The 19983-nt window shown below is 35.9% G+C and overlaps 1 protein-coding gene across 1 annotated transcript in view; it reads left to right on the plus strand.

Annotated features, from left to right (window-relative positions):
- Positions 1-1211: 1211 nt before the first annotated feature.
- The window catches only part of LOC129760232 (BMP-binding endothelial regulator protein), a 76781-nt gene continuing 58009 nt past the window's right edge, over positions 1212-19983 (plus strand). Inside the window, exons 1-2 of the mRNA XM_055757838.1 lie at positions 1212-1306; positions 1398-1574. Coding sequence (XP_055613813.1) covers positions 1418-1574 — 157 coding nt within the window. The 5' untranslated portion in view covers positions 1212-1306; positions 1398-1417. The remainder of the gene's footprint in view (positions 1307-1397; positions 1575-19983) is intronic.

Here is a 19983-nt window from a genome sequence, read left to right on the forward strand (position 1 = left end):
AAGTCTGGATCGGGGGGAAATCGAAAACCGGAAGCCGCTGAGACGACAAAGAGAGTTGCCGGTAGTTTCAAACGAAACCCTAACCTCTCCCCCCGAGATGCCGCAAATAAGCTGTATCGTCTACAACCGTGCATCAAAACGAGCCGGACTATCGACTTACAAGAAGTTAGTGACTCCAAATCGCGATGAAAAACAAAATACGACGGCCAAATCGAGATCCCGGCTGTACACGACGATGCTGACGAAGTTTGACTGCGTGGTAATGGACGACGAAACCTACGTCAAAGCCGACTACAAGCAGCTTCCGGGACAGGAGTTTTATACGGCAAAAGGAAGGGGAAAGGTAGCAGATATTTTCAAGCCCATGAAACTGTCAAAGTTCGCGAAGAAATATCTGGTTTGGCAAGCCATCTGTACCTGTGGTTTGAAAAGCAGCATTACGGTAAAAAGACCATGCAGTGGTCCGCCACCAACAACGTGCAGGTGGTTGCCGAGGACAAGAACCCTCCCAACACGCCAGAGCTCCGCCCAATTGAGAAATACTAGGCTATTGTCAAGCGGAACCTAAAGAAGGACTAAGGACTGCTAAGGACGAGCAGCAATTCAAGGCAAACTGGCTTTCTGTGGCTAATAAGATGGACAAGGTGGCTGTACAAAATCTGATGGCAGGGGTTAAGCGTGAGGCCTGGCAATTCGGATTTGGAAAAGCGGAAGCCTTACTAAATATTTTTCCTGATTTTTTTACTAATTAAACTTGAAAAAGAAATTTTATTTGATTTTTTAAATAAACGATTTCACCGATTTACACGCGTTTTCCCTTGACCAAATTTTGACCGTATCACCCTTTAATATTCTATGCCAAACCGGAACTAACAAGCTTCCTTATCGCCGGCAATGCGGCAGACGACCAATGCAGTGTTTTTTTTCGTGGCGTGGGAGAAGGACTTTGACAATAAACCTTCGTCGACTGGCAAGTCAAAATAAAAATGTTGCGTCTCGCTTTATATTTTAATTTCTATTTTGGGATAAACTATCCAAAAGGATGAAAATCCCACAAAATGATTTTCTTGTTTTTGCGGCATTGAAATCTGCAACCTCTACTTTGAGTGAAGCAGAACCTATGTTAAGCTTAGAAACTTGTTGCGCAGGAGGCTTGTAAGGCCTTAAATGGATCCTAGGAAGCGTTAATATGGTGTTTTCGTGAGACTTTCTATTATTTACGGACAACTTTGTGTTTTGATTTTTTAAGCGATCTCTTAGCATTTAGTTTGGCACAGACAATTTAATAGCATTTCTGAAACATCATGTACTACTTTTCGAGAACTTACAATAAAAGATCTTCATACAATCTAAGACTTATAACTCATTTGTTTTTCTTCCACTTTCATTCTTTCCAGGATGCCTCCACGAGGGCCGTATGATCGATAGCGGCACCGAATGGACCGACCCTAATGATCCTTGCGACCACTTCAAGTGTGTCTCCGGTGTCATAACGCGGTCCCGGATCAAGTGCTACACCCCTTGTGGGAATCCTCTCACCACCAGGCCTGGCCAGTGCTGTCCAGTTTGTTTAGGTAAGTTTCAACTGGTACGAAAAAAGGACCACCCAAGAAGGGACTCGACGATGATTTGTTCTTAAAAGGGGTCGAATGTTTCTGTCGGCAGCTCAATGTAGACCCGATCGTTATCGATCGTTCCGAACAAATCGATTAACAGCCTCATTATTGTAATCATATTAGTTTCTGATGGTTGAAAATTACCCAAAGCAGTCTATATTCAAATCGACAGCTCTTGTTTGGTTTGTTCCTTGGCCCGCCGACGGCTCTTTTTCATCACGTTGTTTCCCACCAACCAGAGATTCGATACACAAATTTTACGAGAGTGAACATGCTTTTTTGGGGCGCGCATGTCAGTTTGGAAATCGATTGAAAAAGTCCGATAATTACACGATCATCTTTCATGGGTCCGTTCTTTGGCCGGGACGCTACTTATTTATTCTTGCTGTTGGTTTTCGTTATGCTCATCTCAAGTCGGGTCACGGCTTCGGCTTCTTCAAGTTCTTGTGAAAATGTTGGATGCCGCCGGCGCTTTTCGGGATGTTTTTTTTTATATTTTTGGGTTCCGGGGCCAGGGTCTTTAGCGATCACTCATGCATTCATGTAGGTATGTATATGTGGTTGGGTCAATCTCGTTCCCGGACGATGATTTATGATTCAATAAAAGGCAGCTGCCTGGGGAAAATTCCTGCAAAAAAAAAACTGGATCTCCAGCAACGTGGGTGATCTGTATTTTCAGATTGGTAAATTTGTTTTTTTTGGAACTGCCCGTGAAATAATTTAAGTTTCAATTTAACATTATTTTGAAAAAGCTTTTGCTAAACATTTATAAGCAAATAAGATTGTACAAGAGGCCATCGCCAGAACGTTTTTAAGAGCAGACTTGCAGCAGAAATGCTTATTGAGTTTAGGAAAAGCAACTAAATTTGAATGACAAATTACACCAAATAAATAGAAAAAAAAAGACAAAATGACAAAAATGATAAAAACGATAAAAATGACAAAAATGACAAAAAAGACAAAAATGACAAAAATGACAAAAATGACAAAAATGACAAAAATGACAAAAATGACAAAAATGACAAAAATGACAAAAATGACAAAAATGACAAAAATGACAAAAATGACAAAAATGACAAAAATGACAAAAATGACAAAAATGACAAAAATGACAAAAATGACAAAAATGACAAAAATGACAAAAATGACAAAAATGACAAAAATGACAAAAATGACAAAAATGACAAAAATGACAAAAATGACAAAAATGACAAAAATGACAAAAATGACAAAAATGACAAAAATGACAAAAACGACAAAAATGACAAAAATGACAAAAATGACAAAAATGACAAAAAAGACAAAAATGACAAAAATGACAAAAATGACAAAAATGACAAAAATGACAAAAATGACAAAAATGACAAAAATGACAAAAATGACAAAAATGACAAAAATGACAAAAATGACAAAAATGACAAAAATGACAAAAATGACAAAAATGACAAAAATGACAAAAATGACAAAAATGACAAAAATGACAAAAATGACAAAAATGACAAAAATGACAAAAATGACAAAAATGACAAAAATGACAAAAATGACAAAAATGACAAAAATGACAAAAATGACAAAAATGACAAAAATGACAAAAATGACAAAAATGACAAAAATGACAAAAATGACAAAAATGACAAAAATGACAAAAATGACAAAAATGACAAAAATGACAAAAATGACAAAAATGACAAAAATGACAAAAATGACAAAAATGACAAAAATGACAAAAATGTCAAAAATGACAAAAATGACAAAAATGACAAAAATGACAAAAATGACAAAAATGACAAAAATGACAAAAATGACAAAAATGACAAAAATGACAAAAATGACAAAAATGACAAAAATGACAAAAATGACAAAAATGACAAAAATGACAAAAATGACAAAAATGACAAAAATGACAAAAATGACAAAAATGACAAAAATGACAAAAATGACAAAAATGACAAAAATGACAAAAATGACAAAAATGACAAAAATGACAAAAATGACAAAAATGACAAAAATGACAAAAATGACAAAAATGACAAAAATGACAAAAATGACAAAAATGACAAAAATGACAAAAATGACAAAAATGACATAAATGACAAAAATGACAAAAATGACAAAAATGACAAAAATGACAAAAATGACAAAAATGACAAAAATGACAAAAATGACAAAAATGACAAAAATGACAAAAATGACAAAAATGACAAAAATGACAAAAATGACAAAAATGACAAAAATGACAAAAATGACAAAAATGACAAAAATGACAAAAATGACAAAAATGACAAAAATGACAAAAATGACAAAAATGACAAAAATGACAAAAATGACAAAAATGACAAAAATGACAAAAATGACAAAAATGACAAAAATGACAAAAATGACAAAAATGACAAAAATGACAAAAATGACAAAAATGACAAAAATGTCAAAAAATACAAAAATGACAAAAATGACAAAAATGACAAAAATGACAAAAATTACAAAAGCTACAAAAGCTACAAAAGTTACAAAAATTGCAAAAATAACGAAAATTACAAAAATCACAAAAATTACAAAAAATTACAAAAATTACAAAAATTGCAAAAATACAAAAATTACAAAAATTACAAAAATTACAAAAATTACAAAAATTACAAAAATTACAAAAAATACAAAAATTACCAAAATGATAAAAATTACACAAATTACAAAAATTACAATAATTACAAAAATGACAAAAATAAAAAAAAATAAAACAAAACTGACAAAAATAACAAAAATTAAAAAATTACAAAAATTGAAAAAAATTACAAAAATTACCAAAAAGTGTCAAATTTTCGGAATGTTATCAAATTTGAGATATTTCTCAATTATTTGCCAACAAAAAATTCAATTCAATTTTCTAGATTTTTCCAGCCCAGGTGAAATAATCTTAACTTTGTCCATTGAGGCACCATTGAATCAAGTCCAATTGTGCTGAAATTTCGCAAAGGCAATTTTTTATGAATCTTCTAAATTTCTTCGATGGTCACCCCATTGTACATGACAGAATATTTTTATTTTCCAAGGCACACAATCCTCCTTTTAAAGCTTGTTTTATTACTAGCTGGCCCGGTGTGCTTTGCTACTCATTTAAAAAATATTCAAATTGATAAAATTTAACTTTTGTTTTTTTACATATTAAATCTCAATGAAACTTGAAGAAGCCACCGTTTACAAAAAAAAAAAAATAGGAATGATCAAAGCAATAAACAGTTTTATAAAACTGAAAAGTGGGAAAGTTTTGAAAGTGGGAAGAGTCTTCCATTACAATGAATTTTCCAATTAATCCAAAAATAGACCAATCTTTTTAAAACACACTTAGAAATTGTTTTTCAAGATAATATGTAAGTAACACTCATTGAATATGACAATCTTCGCTCATTGAGATGGAAATGGCCAATAAATACAATATGTCATCTAGTTTTATTAAAAGTTATTTGTCAATTCAATAAATCATCTCTTTATGTCAAAACACTGATTAAAACATTGTTTAAAATAAGTCACATTCTTGTTAATTTGGTATGGGAGCTCCCTTTTTTAATTTGGACGGTTTTGGAAGAATTACAGAAATAACATCTAAAAGTCTCACAATCCAACCCGTTAAAAATTTGTCCAATTCTCTAATTAAATATTAAAAATTTGGCTTCTGCATGAAACATCAAAAAAGGCCCGCTTTAGGTTGCAATTGTCACCTGCAGACACCAAAATGGAATATTCACACCTTTTAGAGTTTTGAAAAAAAAAACACATTCTTACATCGGAAACTAACAATTATAAACAACAACAATCAAATATATGCGGGTAGTAATTGTTTCTAACAGCGTTGGTGTTGAAGAACTTTTAATATGAGGTATTTAACCCCTTTTTTGTGTGGAGTTTTCAGTAAAAGTGATATAAAAAATTTCAGGGAAAAAATGGCCCTTTGCGCAAACTTACAGACTATAAAAAGAAATCCCAAACCTTAACATACTCGAAATGAAAAAAAAACTCAACATAATCATTGAACGGTTAAAGTTAACAACAAGTACTTTTAATCAATTTTTTTCCAATGTGATCGATGGGTCATATTTTATTCTATTGCGAATCTCCAATATGAAGGAATAACTGTTAAAACCCTCGAAAATTTGTTCTCAAATAATTTTTTACTGAAAATTTGAATTTTATACCTATAAAAGACATCGAAATCAGAAGTATCGGAATTGTACTATGGTACTTTTGAAAAAAAATCTAGGTACTTAGTATTAAGTTTTGTAGTAGGCTCGATGATGCTTTTCAATTTAATTATGTAATTTTTTGAAAACTAGTCTAATCTGTTGTTTGTGAACTGTGTGTTTCAATTTTCAAAATATGTAAAATTAAAATTTTTTGTCATCAACCTAGTGTCTCCAAAACTCCTCCAGCACCCCGTTATGTGTAAAATTGTTTTAAATATTGGTCGAAAGAATTTTGTTTTGACTGAAAACCACACGCTTACCGGGAGCTTAGCCTTCGATCCTTGCATAATGCTATGGCTGAAAAATGGCTTAGCGAATGCGAGCGTTTCAGCAAAATTTCCATACGCGCAGCTTAGCTCAGCTCGGTTGTTATGGCCGGGAATCGAAAATTGGTTTAGAGAAACCTTAGAAAAAAAATGTTTGTGATAACACAAGCCAGAGCGATTTGGCTGACTCTGTCTGGGTCGTCTTCCTTTTTACCCTTTTCTTCCGACAGATTGGTGGATTTTAATAGTAACCTTTTTTCTGTAATAATTTTATATTTTTACGATATCATGCGGTTTGTCTTTGTGATTGGTACTATAAAAATGTCATATTATCATATACATAAGCTTCGCTCTTTTTCAAAGGGGATAATAGTTGGTAGTGAATCTTCGTGATGTTTGGGACCGAAAACAGGAAAAAAAACGAAAAAAAATCTCAGAGCACCTGCGCACGATATGATGGGAATGATAATGATGGCAGTGATAACGGCGAAGTTTTCATCAAGCGACGAACCCTACCTGTAGATATCTACTAACTGGTTGGCTGGCTGAAGCTGCTGAATTAGGCTGGCCGAAGAAGTGTCAAAATGTTAATTTGTTAACAGATTTGGGAAGCTTTATGGCAGCAACAGCCAGCAACTTGGGGGAATCCAAAAACAGAAAAAAAAGCCTCGCAGCATATCTTCGGGCAGCAACATCATCGGTGGAGGTCCATCATGAGTTGACTCTAGGCTCTCATCCATTTTGGAGATGCGCGTTTCTCAATTGTATTGCTTCCACTTTAATTTATGGGATTAAATATGGAGATCAACATGATGGTATTATAGGTGTCAAAAAATTCGAGTTCCGTGACGAGCGATGACCAGCCCGTGGAATGCGGGGATTGACATTTCGAACGACCGGCGATTGGCAAAGGTTGATTGGTTTTCCATGTTTATCGCTTTCCCAGGTTGGAAACGATACGCATGACAGACTGAACATATTTTCATTTTCATAAAATTCATGAATAGTGGATTTTTATTTTCAAGGACTGGGAATGTCTTAAGAATTTCCAATTCTGAAAGTTTTCATTTTAAGTTATGGTTTATCAAATATTGTCAAAATATCAATTTAGATTTTCAAAGGAAAAATTCAGTGGAAGAAACTGTAAACAAAATATTTTGTGGACTTCAGTAAACTATTAAAAATTTCATTCATATTTCGAGGTGTCCTTCGATAGACTGTAAATTATCATGAAATTCCAACCAAGCTAAACATAAAAAGATATGACAGGAACTTTATCTAATTCAAATGTATAATTTTTCAATTTGGTATTTTAAGGATTCGCTGTGTTCTTTTTAAAGGATAAGTGCAATGTTATTAAGTAACAAACTAAATATTGGATTCTTTTAAATTTAGAATACTTCTTTTCCTATTAATGTTTGCAAAATTTATGAAAGTGGATAGAATAAAAACAAAATCGGAAGGCTTTTTTTGCATGATTACTTCTATACCTACACAATTTTATTGGACCCCCTCCCCATTTCCTAAGTACTCACTGGAATAAAAAATGGTGTTTCAAATAATCATAGAACCATTTCTCGTACCAAAATGATTTCCCATGTCATATTTGGTTCGATTTGTTTGATAAATTCTTGGTTTATGCAAAACAATTTGATGTGAGCTCCTCTCTTCCATAACTTTATCCCCAATTGAAGAAGAACGGAGTCTCGAATAAACATATAACCATTCATCGTATCCAAATGCCTTCCCATGTCAAATTTGTTTCCATCTGCTCGATTAGTTCTCCAGTTATGCGAAAAAATGTAATGGAGCCCCCTTCTCTTCTTCCCATCATCCACTGAAAGGAGGCAGTATTACATATTGAACTGTAGTAAGGCTCCTTAAAGCTTATAAGAGGGAGCCATTCAATTGAAATATTTAAAAAAAAAACTTCTCAAAACATGTACAGACAAAAAGGAATTTTAGTCAATGAAGATGCTACGTCCAATGCTTAGCAGATAAAGGTAGTAAAAAATATTCGTTTATGCGAATATGTATCACAACTTCAGAAGATCTTGAAGTGATGAAAAGAATGTGTTTTTTTTACTAATTTTATGTCTTGATGTACACGTAACTTCCAAGTGCTAAGAATGTCATTCAGGAAAAAAATACAAAAAAATATGACATGTGCGGATAAAAAGTGTAAATTTTGTTGATTAGACTCAGTGAAACAGCTTTTTGATGCCTATATTTAAAACATTGAGGTTTGCTCTCTGAGTTCTGAAATTTTATTAGACTTAATTATTTTCCTCTTGGTTTGGTGTTACTTCGGCTAAATATCCCAAATGAACCACACTCGAGCAAAATCAGTTATTAATATCTGAAAAATAAACAACCTGATATTATGAATGAAAACTGAACTTTGAATCAATTTATTATCATTAATTTTATGAGGATCACGATATTTTTTTTCCAAAAATAATTAATGCACGATTTTTATAAAACTCTAGAAACAATTTTCTTTGGCACCACTAGAGAACTTCATTCATTTTGTTTTATACTTTTAAAAATAACAGGACCTAAGTTTAGTTGAAAATTCCTTCGAAATTTCTTCAACATTCACATATTTTTCTGAAAAAAAACAAAAGCCTAAATTCTTGAATTGTTTTCAGAAGCAAAGATAACTCAAATGTTTAATTTGATTGACTAAGATAAGGTTAGAATAAAAGATTCAAATAAGATAAAGTAACATTTAAACTTTTGAAGCATAAACTGTTAAGAAATAAGTCAAAATCGCCACGAAAATTGTAATTGCCACCAATTGTGGCATCTATGCCACAATAGTGTTTAAGTATTTTAAGCCATGGGGTCATAAGACCGAATCTCGGTCATGACTTAGGTTGCCAGATTGCCCGGTTTTGTTCGGGTTTGCCAGCATATTTAACTCCTCATCTCCTCTTTTGAGTGTCAATATGACACTATTGGAAGTTTGGCAGCTTCTAATTTTATTCGGTAGCATCCAAATAACACATTTTCTTCGAGACATTCAATGAATTATTGATATTTTTAATTTTGCATCATTAATTTTTTATAAACGCACCCTGAAAGCCCAAGAAAAAAATCTCCCTAATCTAGGCTTGCCAGATACGTTCAGAAAAAAGCGGGACATTTCACGACAAAAAAGTGGGACGCTGTCGAAAATAGCGGGACACAGTTGAAATTTATACGTTTTCAATCAGCCAAAGTTATTCATAAAAAGTACACTAAGGTTAAGTTTTTTTTGCATGACTTCTATTTACACGGATTTTGCCATAATCACGGTTATTTTCCACGATTCTCGCAAATTAACACATTTTTTGAGAAAATCATTTCAAAATACCTTTGTGCAATAACAAATATCAATATTTCAAATTTGTTTTAAAAATTTTAAAAATCAAAAAAACTTTAATCATTGTATACTTTGGAAGATTGAGGCGAAACAGGTGGTGTATAAAAGGTAATTCAACTAAGACAGCAATTGAAGCAATATTTTCTCCATACCTAAGTTTTTTTTACATTGCATTGTTTGAACGTAATCCAAGAACGTTCAGCTGAATTTGCCTTGTGTAAACTCTTATTTGTTTTATGTCAACTCTGAAAACCCGGAAATATTGATGCTTTTTTTGAGAAAAAACACGTATTCGAAAGATTTTTTGTGTCGAAATATATTGAGGATAATGTTTGATTTTTTTCAGTGTAAGTTAGTGAATTTTGTAGAAGTTTTCCATGAAAAAAAGCGGGACATTTAGAGAAAAAGGCAGGAAATTCAACAAAAAAGCAAGACATGTCCCGCATCATGACCTGTGAAAATATAAATGGAAAAAAAGTGCTGTAAAACCGTACTTTTCAATCAATGAATTGTCAAAATTGTTTGAGTCATACCAGATACATTTTGGAAAAAAGATTGAAAAGTTGACAACGTTGGGAAAATTTGGCACATTTTTGCATTTTTAAAAATTTGAAAACATGAAACACACAATGTTGGACGAATTTTCAAAGGTAGCTGTTTTTAGAAAATTTTGTGAAAATCGGTTTAGAAACAAGAGAGACTGTCACTTTGACTTTGAACTTAATAACATTTTACTCTGATGATATTTTTTGATCAAAATTTTCGCGTTAGATAGATCAACTATCACACTATTATATCACAAAATTTGAGGTGTCTGAAGTTTGTGTGGCCTGAGAAACAGTAATTCTTCAAAAATCGGACTTTTTGGACTTTTTCATTCAATATCTCTGAAACAACGCTACATTTTTCATTGAAATTTTGAATAGTGATTGTTGAAGTATAAAGCTAGCATGTCTGAAGTTTTCAAAAAGTTCTATCGATGGGATCAAAAGTTATGCGAGATGCAATATTTCAGGCATGAACCTAGAAATGCGATTTCTATAGAATTTTGGACGATTCATGAGAACAATAAAGTTTCCTCCACCAATCAGACAAAGAATGTCTGGCAAAGCAATGAAGAAAAAAAAAAAGAAATAAATGATTTATTTGTGTTTTGAAATCAGAATCTCGCGATATTGTTATCATTTTTTTAATTAAAATAGATTTACTGGTTGTTAAAGAGAGAGCATGATTTTCCTATGGAAACATTCGTCCAAAATTCTATAGAAATCGCATTTCCAGATCAATGCCTGAAATATTGCACCTCGCGTAACTTTTGATCGCATCGATAGAACTTTTCAAAAACTTCAGACATGCTAGTTTTATATTTCAACAATCACTATGTTAAATTTCAATAAAAAATGTAGCGTTGTTTCAGAGATATTGCAGGTTGAATGAGAATAGTCCAAAAAGTCCGATTTTCGAAGAATTATTGTTTCTCAGGCCACACAAACTCCAGAAAGCTCAAATTTTGTGATATAATAGTGTGATAGTTGATCTATCTAACGCAAAAATTTTGATCAAAAAATATTATCAGAGTAAAAAGTTATGGAAGTTTAAAGTCGAAGTGACAGTGCGCGTGCTTCCAATTTCTATAAAATTATGAACGGTACTGATATTGGTTTTAGTCAGTGGAGTGTTTGACACTCCAGGGACTGTAAGGGGTGAAAATTTCAGGGACGGATGATGGTTAATACTAAATTTGGAAAAAGTCTGGTCCGGTCCGGTTAACCGGATTTCATTGAAAAAGCCTGGATTTTCCCTGGATTTATTCATATTATTTCCCAAATCAAACAAAAAAAAAAAACAAATTGTGTTTAAAATGGTATATTTACAAAAAAATAATAGAAAAGGTGAAATAAAACCCATGAAAATGTATTTTTTATCGAGATACATCAGCGCTGTTTAAATCAACTGAACGATTGCAAAAAACTTTTTGCAAGTTTATTTTGAAGAAACAAGTTAAAAAAAATGTTGATTTTTGACGCAAAATCAGAAAATATGTTATCGAAATTTTATTTTTTGGTTTGAATTTGCTAATACTGTGGAAAAATCCGAGCTTTTTGCTCAAAATCCGAGCAACCGAGTTGAACCGGGCTTTTCCCAATTTATTCCTCGAAAAACTGGAGGAGATGGTGGCCTGATTGGAATAAACCAAAAAATATCTGCAGAGCGAAAATCAACGCACTGGTCCACGTTCAACACAATAATGGAAGCTCAAATAAATGTCTTACTCGATTAACAGGCCACTATCCTTATCCACCCGATTTGGCGGTGAAAGAAATTAGCTGTTTAATAATGGATAGCAAAAAATCCTAACTACATTTTTTCTTTTAATTTAATTTAACAGAAATGTTTCATAAATGTTCCGAAAACTGTTCCGATTCACCCCATTTTATAGAACCAATAAAGTTTTATAATCGTAAATAGTCATTTGTCTTCTGCTTACATGAAAGTTTTTTTTCGTGAAAATTACGTAATAAAAAAAACCGAAAATTTTTTTTAAACAGATACGCCATTAAACTGAGTTCATTTGGAGTCATTTTTGAAATTCTCAAACCTTGGGACCTAAAAAGTTTTCTTTTGGCTCAATACTAATCAATGTTTTTTTGCAGAATTTTAAAGTAACGTTTACATGAGTAAATTTGAACTCATAGGTTTATATGGCAAAATTGAAAATTTTGTACTGAAAAATCATCATCATTTTTTTTTCTTCTGTGGAACCAACCTACTAACAGTTTTTGAGCCAGTTTATAAATTCTCTAAAGGAAATTTTACCGCTGAAAAAACTTTGTCGACGACCTCATTAGCTATTTAAAAGAGATTTGTCTATTGACATTGAAAAACAATAAATACAATTGACATCACTACTTGTTGTGCCCCATTATGTATTGCATGAAAAAAAAAACATGCAATACCTTGCTAGGCACCCAGCAGTGATGTCAATTGAATTTTTTGTTTTTCATTGCCTCTGTTGAACAGCTGATAATTTTGTTTGGCTAATAAGATACGAAACTACGGTCTTCGACAAAGTTGTTTAGCGGAAAAAAAATCCTTTAGAGCATTTATGTACTGGCACATAAACCATTTACGGGCTCGGTTCCACTGAAGAAAAAACACTGATGTTAATTGGTCGGTACAGAATATTTAATTATCCCATACAATCCGAAAAGTTCCAATTTACTCATGAAAACGTAACTTAAATTTTTTTCAAAAAATCATGGATGAGTTTTGAACCAAAGCGAAGCTTTTGAGACCCCAGGGTTTGAGAAATTAAAAAATGACTCCAAATCGACTCAGTCTAATATTTTATTTTGATATTTTCAGTGGTTCTAGCATTTGTAATATGCTAGCCTCCGGCTTAACTCCAGATTAACTCCAGCTTTCTCTGTCCGAGGAAAAATTAAATAAATAAAAAATAGCCATCATGTCATTGAAAGATGTACGCCATAGATTTAAGTAAAATTAGATCTCTTCGAAGAAACATGAAGTTTCACTGAGATCCTATATGTGTATATTCGTTTAAAAAAATAGCTTTTAAAGTGCTAAGAACTTTCGGAGATTATGTTATATTTATGACTGCGAATTATACCTCAAAAAATTTTAATTAAATTTTTTTTTCATTAAGCGTGTTGTATTATCACATAAAAATAAGTTGTCTGTTTTCTAATGCAGAAATATTCATAATTTTTGTCTATTTGTTTGTAGTTTAGGTAATATCCAGTTTACCATTTAGTCCCAATTTTTTTAAAGTAACATCTACGTATCACACTTTTTTATGAACAGATCAAATGTTTTAAGTGAAATGATTGATGAATGAAATTGTGATTCAAATGATTGATAATAGTTTTAAACGAAAAAAAAAAAAAACAAATTGAAACCGCCAGATCCAAATCTGGAACCCATAAGAAGACAGCCTACGCTCATTTAAGTAAACAAATTCACTAGCCAACATACATACAGAATCCGCCTAATGGACCGGGCAGGTCCTTCGGCATAAATAAAGATAATCGCAATAAATTATATAATTTGTATTCAATTTAGATTAAGTTGAAACTCTGTGGCCGGTATAAATTAACTTTCGTTTAGTTGCTTGCTGATTCTTGCTGATTTCTGGACTCGATAGCCAGACCACGGCGTGGAGAACACGTGCTCGAATGAATGTCCGGGGAGAAAGATGTGTGTTTGTGGATTTTACCTCAATCTAATTTATGTCACTGGACTGTATTTGCCTGCGATTTGTTTGAGAGGGGGAAAATGAGGGAAGCCCGAGAAAGCGAGTAAGAGAAAAGGGGATTAAGTCGTTATTAATGGTAATCCCAGGGTGATGTTGAGCTTTGGAACTAACAGCAGTTTGTTGCCTTCCTGTGAGACATGAATTCCAGGCTTTGAGAGAACAACGTCAGTCAACTGCACAATTACCTTGCGTCGGATTAATGAAAACCGATTTCCCAGTGCCTTATTCCATCTGGCGCAGGTGGGAGGTGACTGAATGGGCCCGTCAGCAATTCAATTCTGCTGCTAATTGGTTCACATCACTTTTGTTGGGGAAATCTGTTGAATCATTGGCTTAACGGCAAGGGGTCATCATCGTGTGCATTCGTTTGTTTCTGGTTGATTTGCGTAAATAACCTTACATACGCTTTTAAGTAGAAAATCCTGTGTTATTGTTATTGTTTTATTGGAATTTTAACTTGAAACAACTCAGAATAATTGTCAGAGAAAGTAATATTTTTGCAAATTCAATCCAATAAAAAACTCCCAGCACTCCCACTTAAATCCACTGAATCTCCCATATTGTGCCTATTAGTCGAAAACGGTTGTAACCGATGAGTCAATTTGCTAACCACAAACTGTGCCGATCTTTCGGCCTCTTCCATAGCTCATCATCATCATCATTTCCATTGCTTGTGAGCATTTTTTTTTATTACCGATTTCTGAATGTCTTGACCACCCAGCTAGTCGTAAATCAAAAAATTATCAACATAAAACACATGTGTATTAATGAGATACCACGCTGCCGGCAGACGGCCTGACCAAGCAAACAGGCAAGCCGGCCGGCCGGTCTTTCGGTCCATTCGCTGATCGATTATGGTTCCCATAACCTCCTGCCTCCCTCGAAATTTGCCGGAGGAGTTTTTTGGAGCAACAAGGTGCTAATGTTACTACACTGGATCCAAAACTTTTGGGCTAGGTTTCTTTACCAAAAACCCCTTGGATCCTTTTCCAAACCGTTCGTTCATCCATATGGATGGTTAGATATGTTCGAGAGAGGTTAGGTTCATTACATATTTTATGGATGCGGTCGGTCGAAGGCAAAATGACATAAATGTCTCTATGAAAAGCTATATCGGGCCTTGGGCTTTCCGTGCGCTCCGGTGGGAAAAATAGCAATCTAAGAATGGGAAGATCCTGCAAAAGGTTTCCAACTCCCTCGACCCCTTTGGGTGGCCATCATCGGGGACATCAATCTTCGCAAAACGAGATGCCTAGCATCGATGCAAATTATTGGTTTGATGTTTGATCCCTCGACTTCTTGGGAAAGGGGAAAAAATATATTAGATACTTTTGCTCACGAATGGCTAACGAATGGTAATTAACCCTCATTTTGCAGTATACTGAGAAAAAAAAAGGATTGAAAAAATGTCTCATAAGTATAGTTTCGATCCAAGAAGTTGATCCTGCCAGTTTCATAACAATTTTTTTCGTTGTGACTTTTCTTGACAAGATTAGATTGAGTATAGAAGATCAACATAGAAATCTTATGAGCAACAAAACATGTTACATTTGATTATTTAGTGATTATTTTTTTAAAGGTTTTGAGCGATAACGCAAACTTTTAAATTTTTACCCATCCGCTCATGAAAAGTATTAAGTGTGCAGAGTTGAATACAAACGAATGCACTGGAAAAAATTATGCGAAAGTCGCAATGGACTGCTTGCGCAGACATCGAATCAACGTGCGCTAAGTTTATGCACTCAAATGTGACAGCGAACCGCAGCAAATAAATTCTTATCCGGCAAAATTGGCAGAAATGCTGCTGTCATCTTTAAGATCCTGCACGGGAAGAGTGAAAAAAGGTCTCGAGCGGTGTGGATCGTGTGTCGTCGGGGCAGAAGAATTCCGCCCGGAGAGCGAGATATTTCGCTCTGTGAAAGGCACCCGGAGGACAGAAGTCAACAGAAGCTTCCGCCGTTCGGCCCTGAGGACAAAAACGGAAAAGTTCTTTCCGTGAGAGCAACCAGCAAGAAGAAGGTAAGCGGCCCACCAAAGCCGACGGTCTAATTCACTAATTGCGGTGAAATTTCAGGCCAAAAGTGATTCTCGGGCCAATGAAGTTCAACCGAAAAACCAAAGGCACTTTTCTAAGCGGTCGTTCCGACGTAAGTACCCTCAGAGGATTGAAAAGCATTGGCCTTATTAATGGGATCATTTTCCCCAGTAGGACCCCTTTTGTGACCCGTTCGATTTCCTCGTGTGGCCACAATCCTTGGTCGATACCTGTTTCAACGTTCGGGATCCGATTGAAGCTGATAGCGTAGCCGGGAAGAAATGGAAGATGTAAAGAAATCCACGTGTTTTCATCGTGTTTTTGATCTTATAATTTACAGCCAGCGAGATGTCCTAGGCTAGCCAGGAGGTTCCACTAAAGGTCGAATCCGGGGAGATCAGGGATCGAGATGGATACTCTCGATGCTGTTACGGGCCACGTTGCGGTTAGCAAGCGTGAGCTCACAACCGACGGCCGGGAGGAGTCCCAGGATCCGCAACATGGATGGTTCACCTAGAAGGTCGGAAGGTTCATCCCGGAACAATTGGGTGGTGCTGATAGTCGAGAGTCTCATCCGAGCACATACGACCACCAGCGAAGAGGATCGCCAACGCAGAGGCCACGAGGTGCTCCAGATCAGCCAGTGAGTGCAACTGGAGTTCGAGGCCAAGAAATCGTGTTCCGAGCGGGCTACTCTCGATGCTGTCACCAGAAACACTGCGGTTAAAAGTGTGAGTTCATTTTCGACGGCCGGGAGGAGGGCTCTCGGGATCTGCAACGAGTAGGATGTTGAAAGAAGTTGTTTGTTGAGAGGGCTACTCTCGTGAAGCCTGATCCAAGCCAGCGATTCTTCTGAGGAATAGTGAACGAGTGCTGGCGATCGAAGTCTAGCTAATTCTCGGAGCCACCAAGAACAGGCTCTGTTAGCTACGATAGGATACTTTTCTGGGGCAACCAGAACTCAACATTCAAGATATGTTGTAAGTTTGTATGCTGAGGTAATTAGCCACCAGAATCAACGAAATATTCAATTCGTCATAGATTCTGATGCCAGTCGGCATCTGATACGAGACGAGAGCGACACCGACGGTAGCGATAACGAAGATTACGATGATGATCAATATTCCGTCAATCCCCAAACGGCCCTGAGACGCAGTTAGCAAACTAGATGAGCTATTCGGCGCTACGTGGCTAACGTAGCCGCTGATATTGAGTAGCTTTTTCTCAAATCACCAGCAGGCTAAAGCGACGGGGCAAATAAGGTTTCTGGAAGATCAACAAGAAAGTGGATGCCGGAACCTTGAGACACGAGACTCGAGCTGGAGGAAACTGAACGATGGTGAGATAATCGCTGAGAAGCCGTTCAACGATTTGGCCGGTTGTTTGCAGTCATCTCCGAGACCAAATAACTGTGCTGCTGTTAGCGCACTAGCGAATTCCTGGCCAGTCCAGCGAATTGACTGGGAAGCGGATGCCTTCGACGTATGACCGATATGGCGTTGGTAAACCGTAAAAATGCGATAAAACGAAACGTCAGTATACGGTCAGTCTATCATCGACCGAAGCTAAGACTGTAGCCTTGTGCCATGCGGCGAAGGAAGATTTGCGGTTAACAAACTTCCTCGGTGCGGTGGGCACTCTTTTAACATTGATGAAGAACAGTACCTGGAGGAGCCATGAATTATCACCGGATGAAACCCTATGGGTTCATCGAGGAGATCTTAAGAAGCAGTCTCCACTGACGATCAGCGAACTGATGCGTTCACGAAAGTGCTACCAATGGCGAAGCATGCAAATCTAATGGTCCAGCGTCGATTCTCTGGTGCAAAGAGCCGTTGTAAAAGACTTCCACTGTTGAAGATCCGGAGCTAGCATCTTCACTTGGTGCCAGTCAATATTCTCGTCGACGGTTCGGATTTCGGCGGCTGGGCTTCGCCACCACGAGTTTCTGGGTCTGCCTCTCCTTCGATGTCCCTCTGGAATCTACTCAAGCGCCTCTCGTTCTCATCTTTTTGCAGCGTGTGCCTAATCCATCTTTATTTACGTCCCGAATCTCGACTTCTAGCGCCTTCTGATGACACCGGCGATGTAGTATCTCATTTGAGATCCAGTTGCCAGGCCACCAAGCACCGATGACTTACTCCGCAGGCAGCGATTCACAAATACTTGCAATTTTCGCGTCGTCATCGCATATGTGCACCTAGTTTCACACCCGTAGAACAATACGGGTTTGACTTTTGAGTTGAAGATTCAGATTTTCGTTCGTAGAGAGATCTGGTGTGACCGCCAGATGTTCCGGAGACTCGCAAACGCAAACCGGGCTTTTGTGTTCCGGGTTTCGATGTTTTTCCTGATACCACCATCAGGTTTTATCTGGCTACGAAGATACTGGAAGCACTCCACTTTCTTATCTTGTTGCCCAGCTACCACGAAGTTGTAACGACTTGGTCTTTCTGATATTGATTTTGAGACCTACTGCCTTGGAGCTTTCGGTGAGGTCGTAGAGTTTGCTCTGCATGTTTTGTTGTCTTTGGGCGAGAAAAACAATATGCGAAGCTGTTCCCAATTCACGAATTGAGGGGAGATGTTGAACTATTTCGAATCTAGCTATCGCTATCTCCTCGTCGTTGAATTTTTATTGAAGCCCTTTTTTAAGACAAATACCACTTCAGCTCCGGCGCAATCCTTCAGGGACGGGGAAAGCTTACTGCCCTGATAGCCGTCTCTACATCGATGATTAACTGGTCCATCCCAAGGTTGCCGAAAAAAAAAAATCTGTGGTTTTGAGAAAAAAAAATCTGACTTTCTGTGATTTTATCCAAAAATTCTGTGATGGATTTCTGTGATGCTATTTCCTTTTATTTCATTGAAAATTCATGATAAATTCGGTCTTTTTTACATTGAAGTTGAGAAAAATCAACAATCCTATGTTTTTTTTACTGAATTAGAAAGTTGAAATTTAAATTTTATGTTGGCCAAAAAAATCAGAATTTTGGAAACCCTTTAAAAATTCGAAAATTCTGTGAAATCTGTGAATTTTTCAAAATTCTGTGTTCTGTGACACAGATTTTGTGATGAAAATTAGCTCAAAATTCTGTGAAATTACAGATTTTTCTGTGATTTCGGCAACCTTGGTCCATCCTCGGTTTTCTCGACACCGCGTTGTTCAGAACCGATTCACTACAAAACCCTCCAATACCGCCACGCTGGGTTTCTCGTAGATCCCGACCGATTGTCTCACCTTCAGTATCTCCAACTTATTCTGTAGCACATCTTTCTTCCGACACCAGGAATGACACTATCTTTTATGAACTTGTTTAGCTTGTTTAACTGGAAATGTTTCTTTCACAATCACTTTATGACTAACAGGAGTTACTCCAATATGAAAACATTCCTTCAAGAATGCTATGTTCTTCCGTAACTCCGCGATACAACGGCTTTCATGGCATTTTCACACTAATATGTGTTGTAAGCCTACTTGGTTGAAAAATTCTACTGAAGAAGATTCACTGAAAAAGATAGTAAATTGCAATCGAAACACCGGTATCTGAACTTTTCTTATATCGTGGTTGAATTAAAGGGAATCTTTCGATTGCTTTGACAAATTTAGTATTTTTATTACCATCCAGCAGAAATCCCATTGAAAATAAACACATCATAATGTGTTAAATATTGTTTATAAACTCCTCAATTTTCAATCACTATGGCCTAGAAGATAATCCATTTAAGACATTTATGAAATTTTCTACTGAAAAGCATCATTAATCAAAATAATGGGTCCAGCAAAATATTCTCAAAAATCGTGACATCTTAAAAACATGCAAAAACCATTGCTCCCCAGTTCACCGTGGCAGGTAGACCCGTCTCGTTCTCATTTTTCAATCAGCTGTAAATTACGCCATTATTGTTATTCTGACGTGCATATCTGATAGTGATTTGTTTACTGTAATGCCCAACAAAGGCAATCATATTAAATCACCGTTGATGATGTTCGGCAATAATCAATCATCAACCAGCGCAAATAAAAAAAAATCACGGTCGAAAACGAAGAAGATGCGAAGAATACAGAGAGAGTTCTTTGGATTCCTGGGACTCAATTAGCTGACCGCTACCGCACGGTGTGCCCTAGAACTCGTATCCGAAAGAATGGGAGGGAAATAAAGATGGCATAAAAAGAACTCAATCCAA

Source organism: Uranotaenia lowii, unplaced genomic scaffold (genome assembly GCF_029784155.1).
Source record: "Uranotaenia lowii strain MFRU-FL unplaced genomic scaffold, ASM2978415v1 HiC_scaffold_52, whole genome shotgun sequence".
In the NCBI taxonomy this organism is placed as follows: domain Eukaryota; kingdom Metazoa; phylum Arthropoda; class Insecta; order Diptera; family Culicidae; genus Uranotaenia; species Uranotaenia lowii.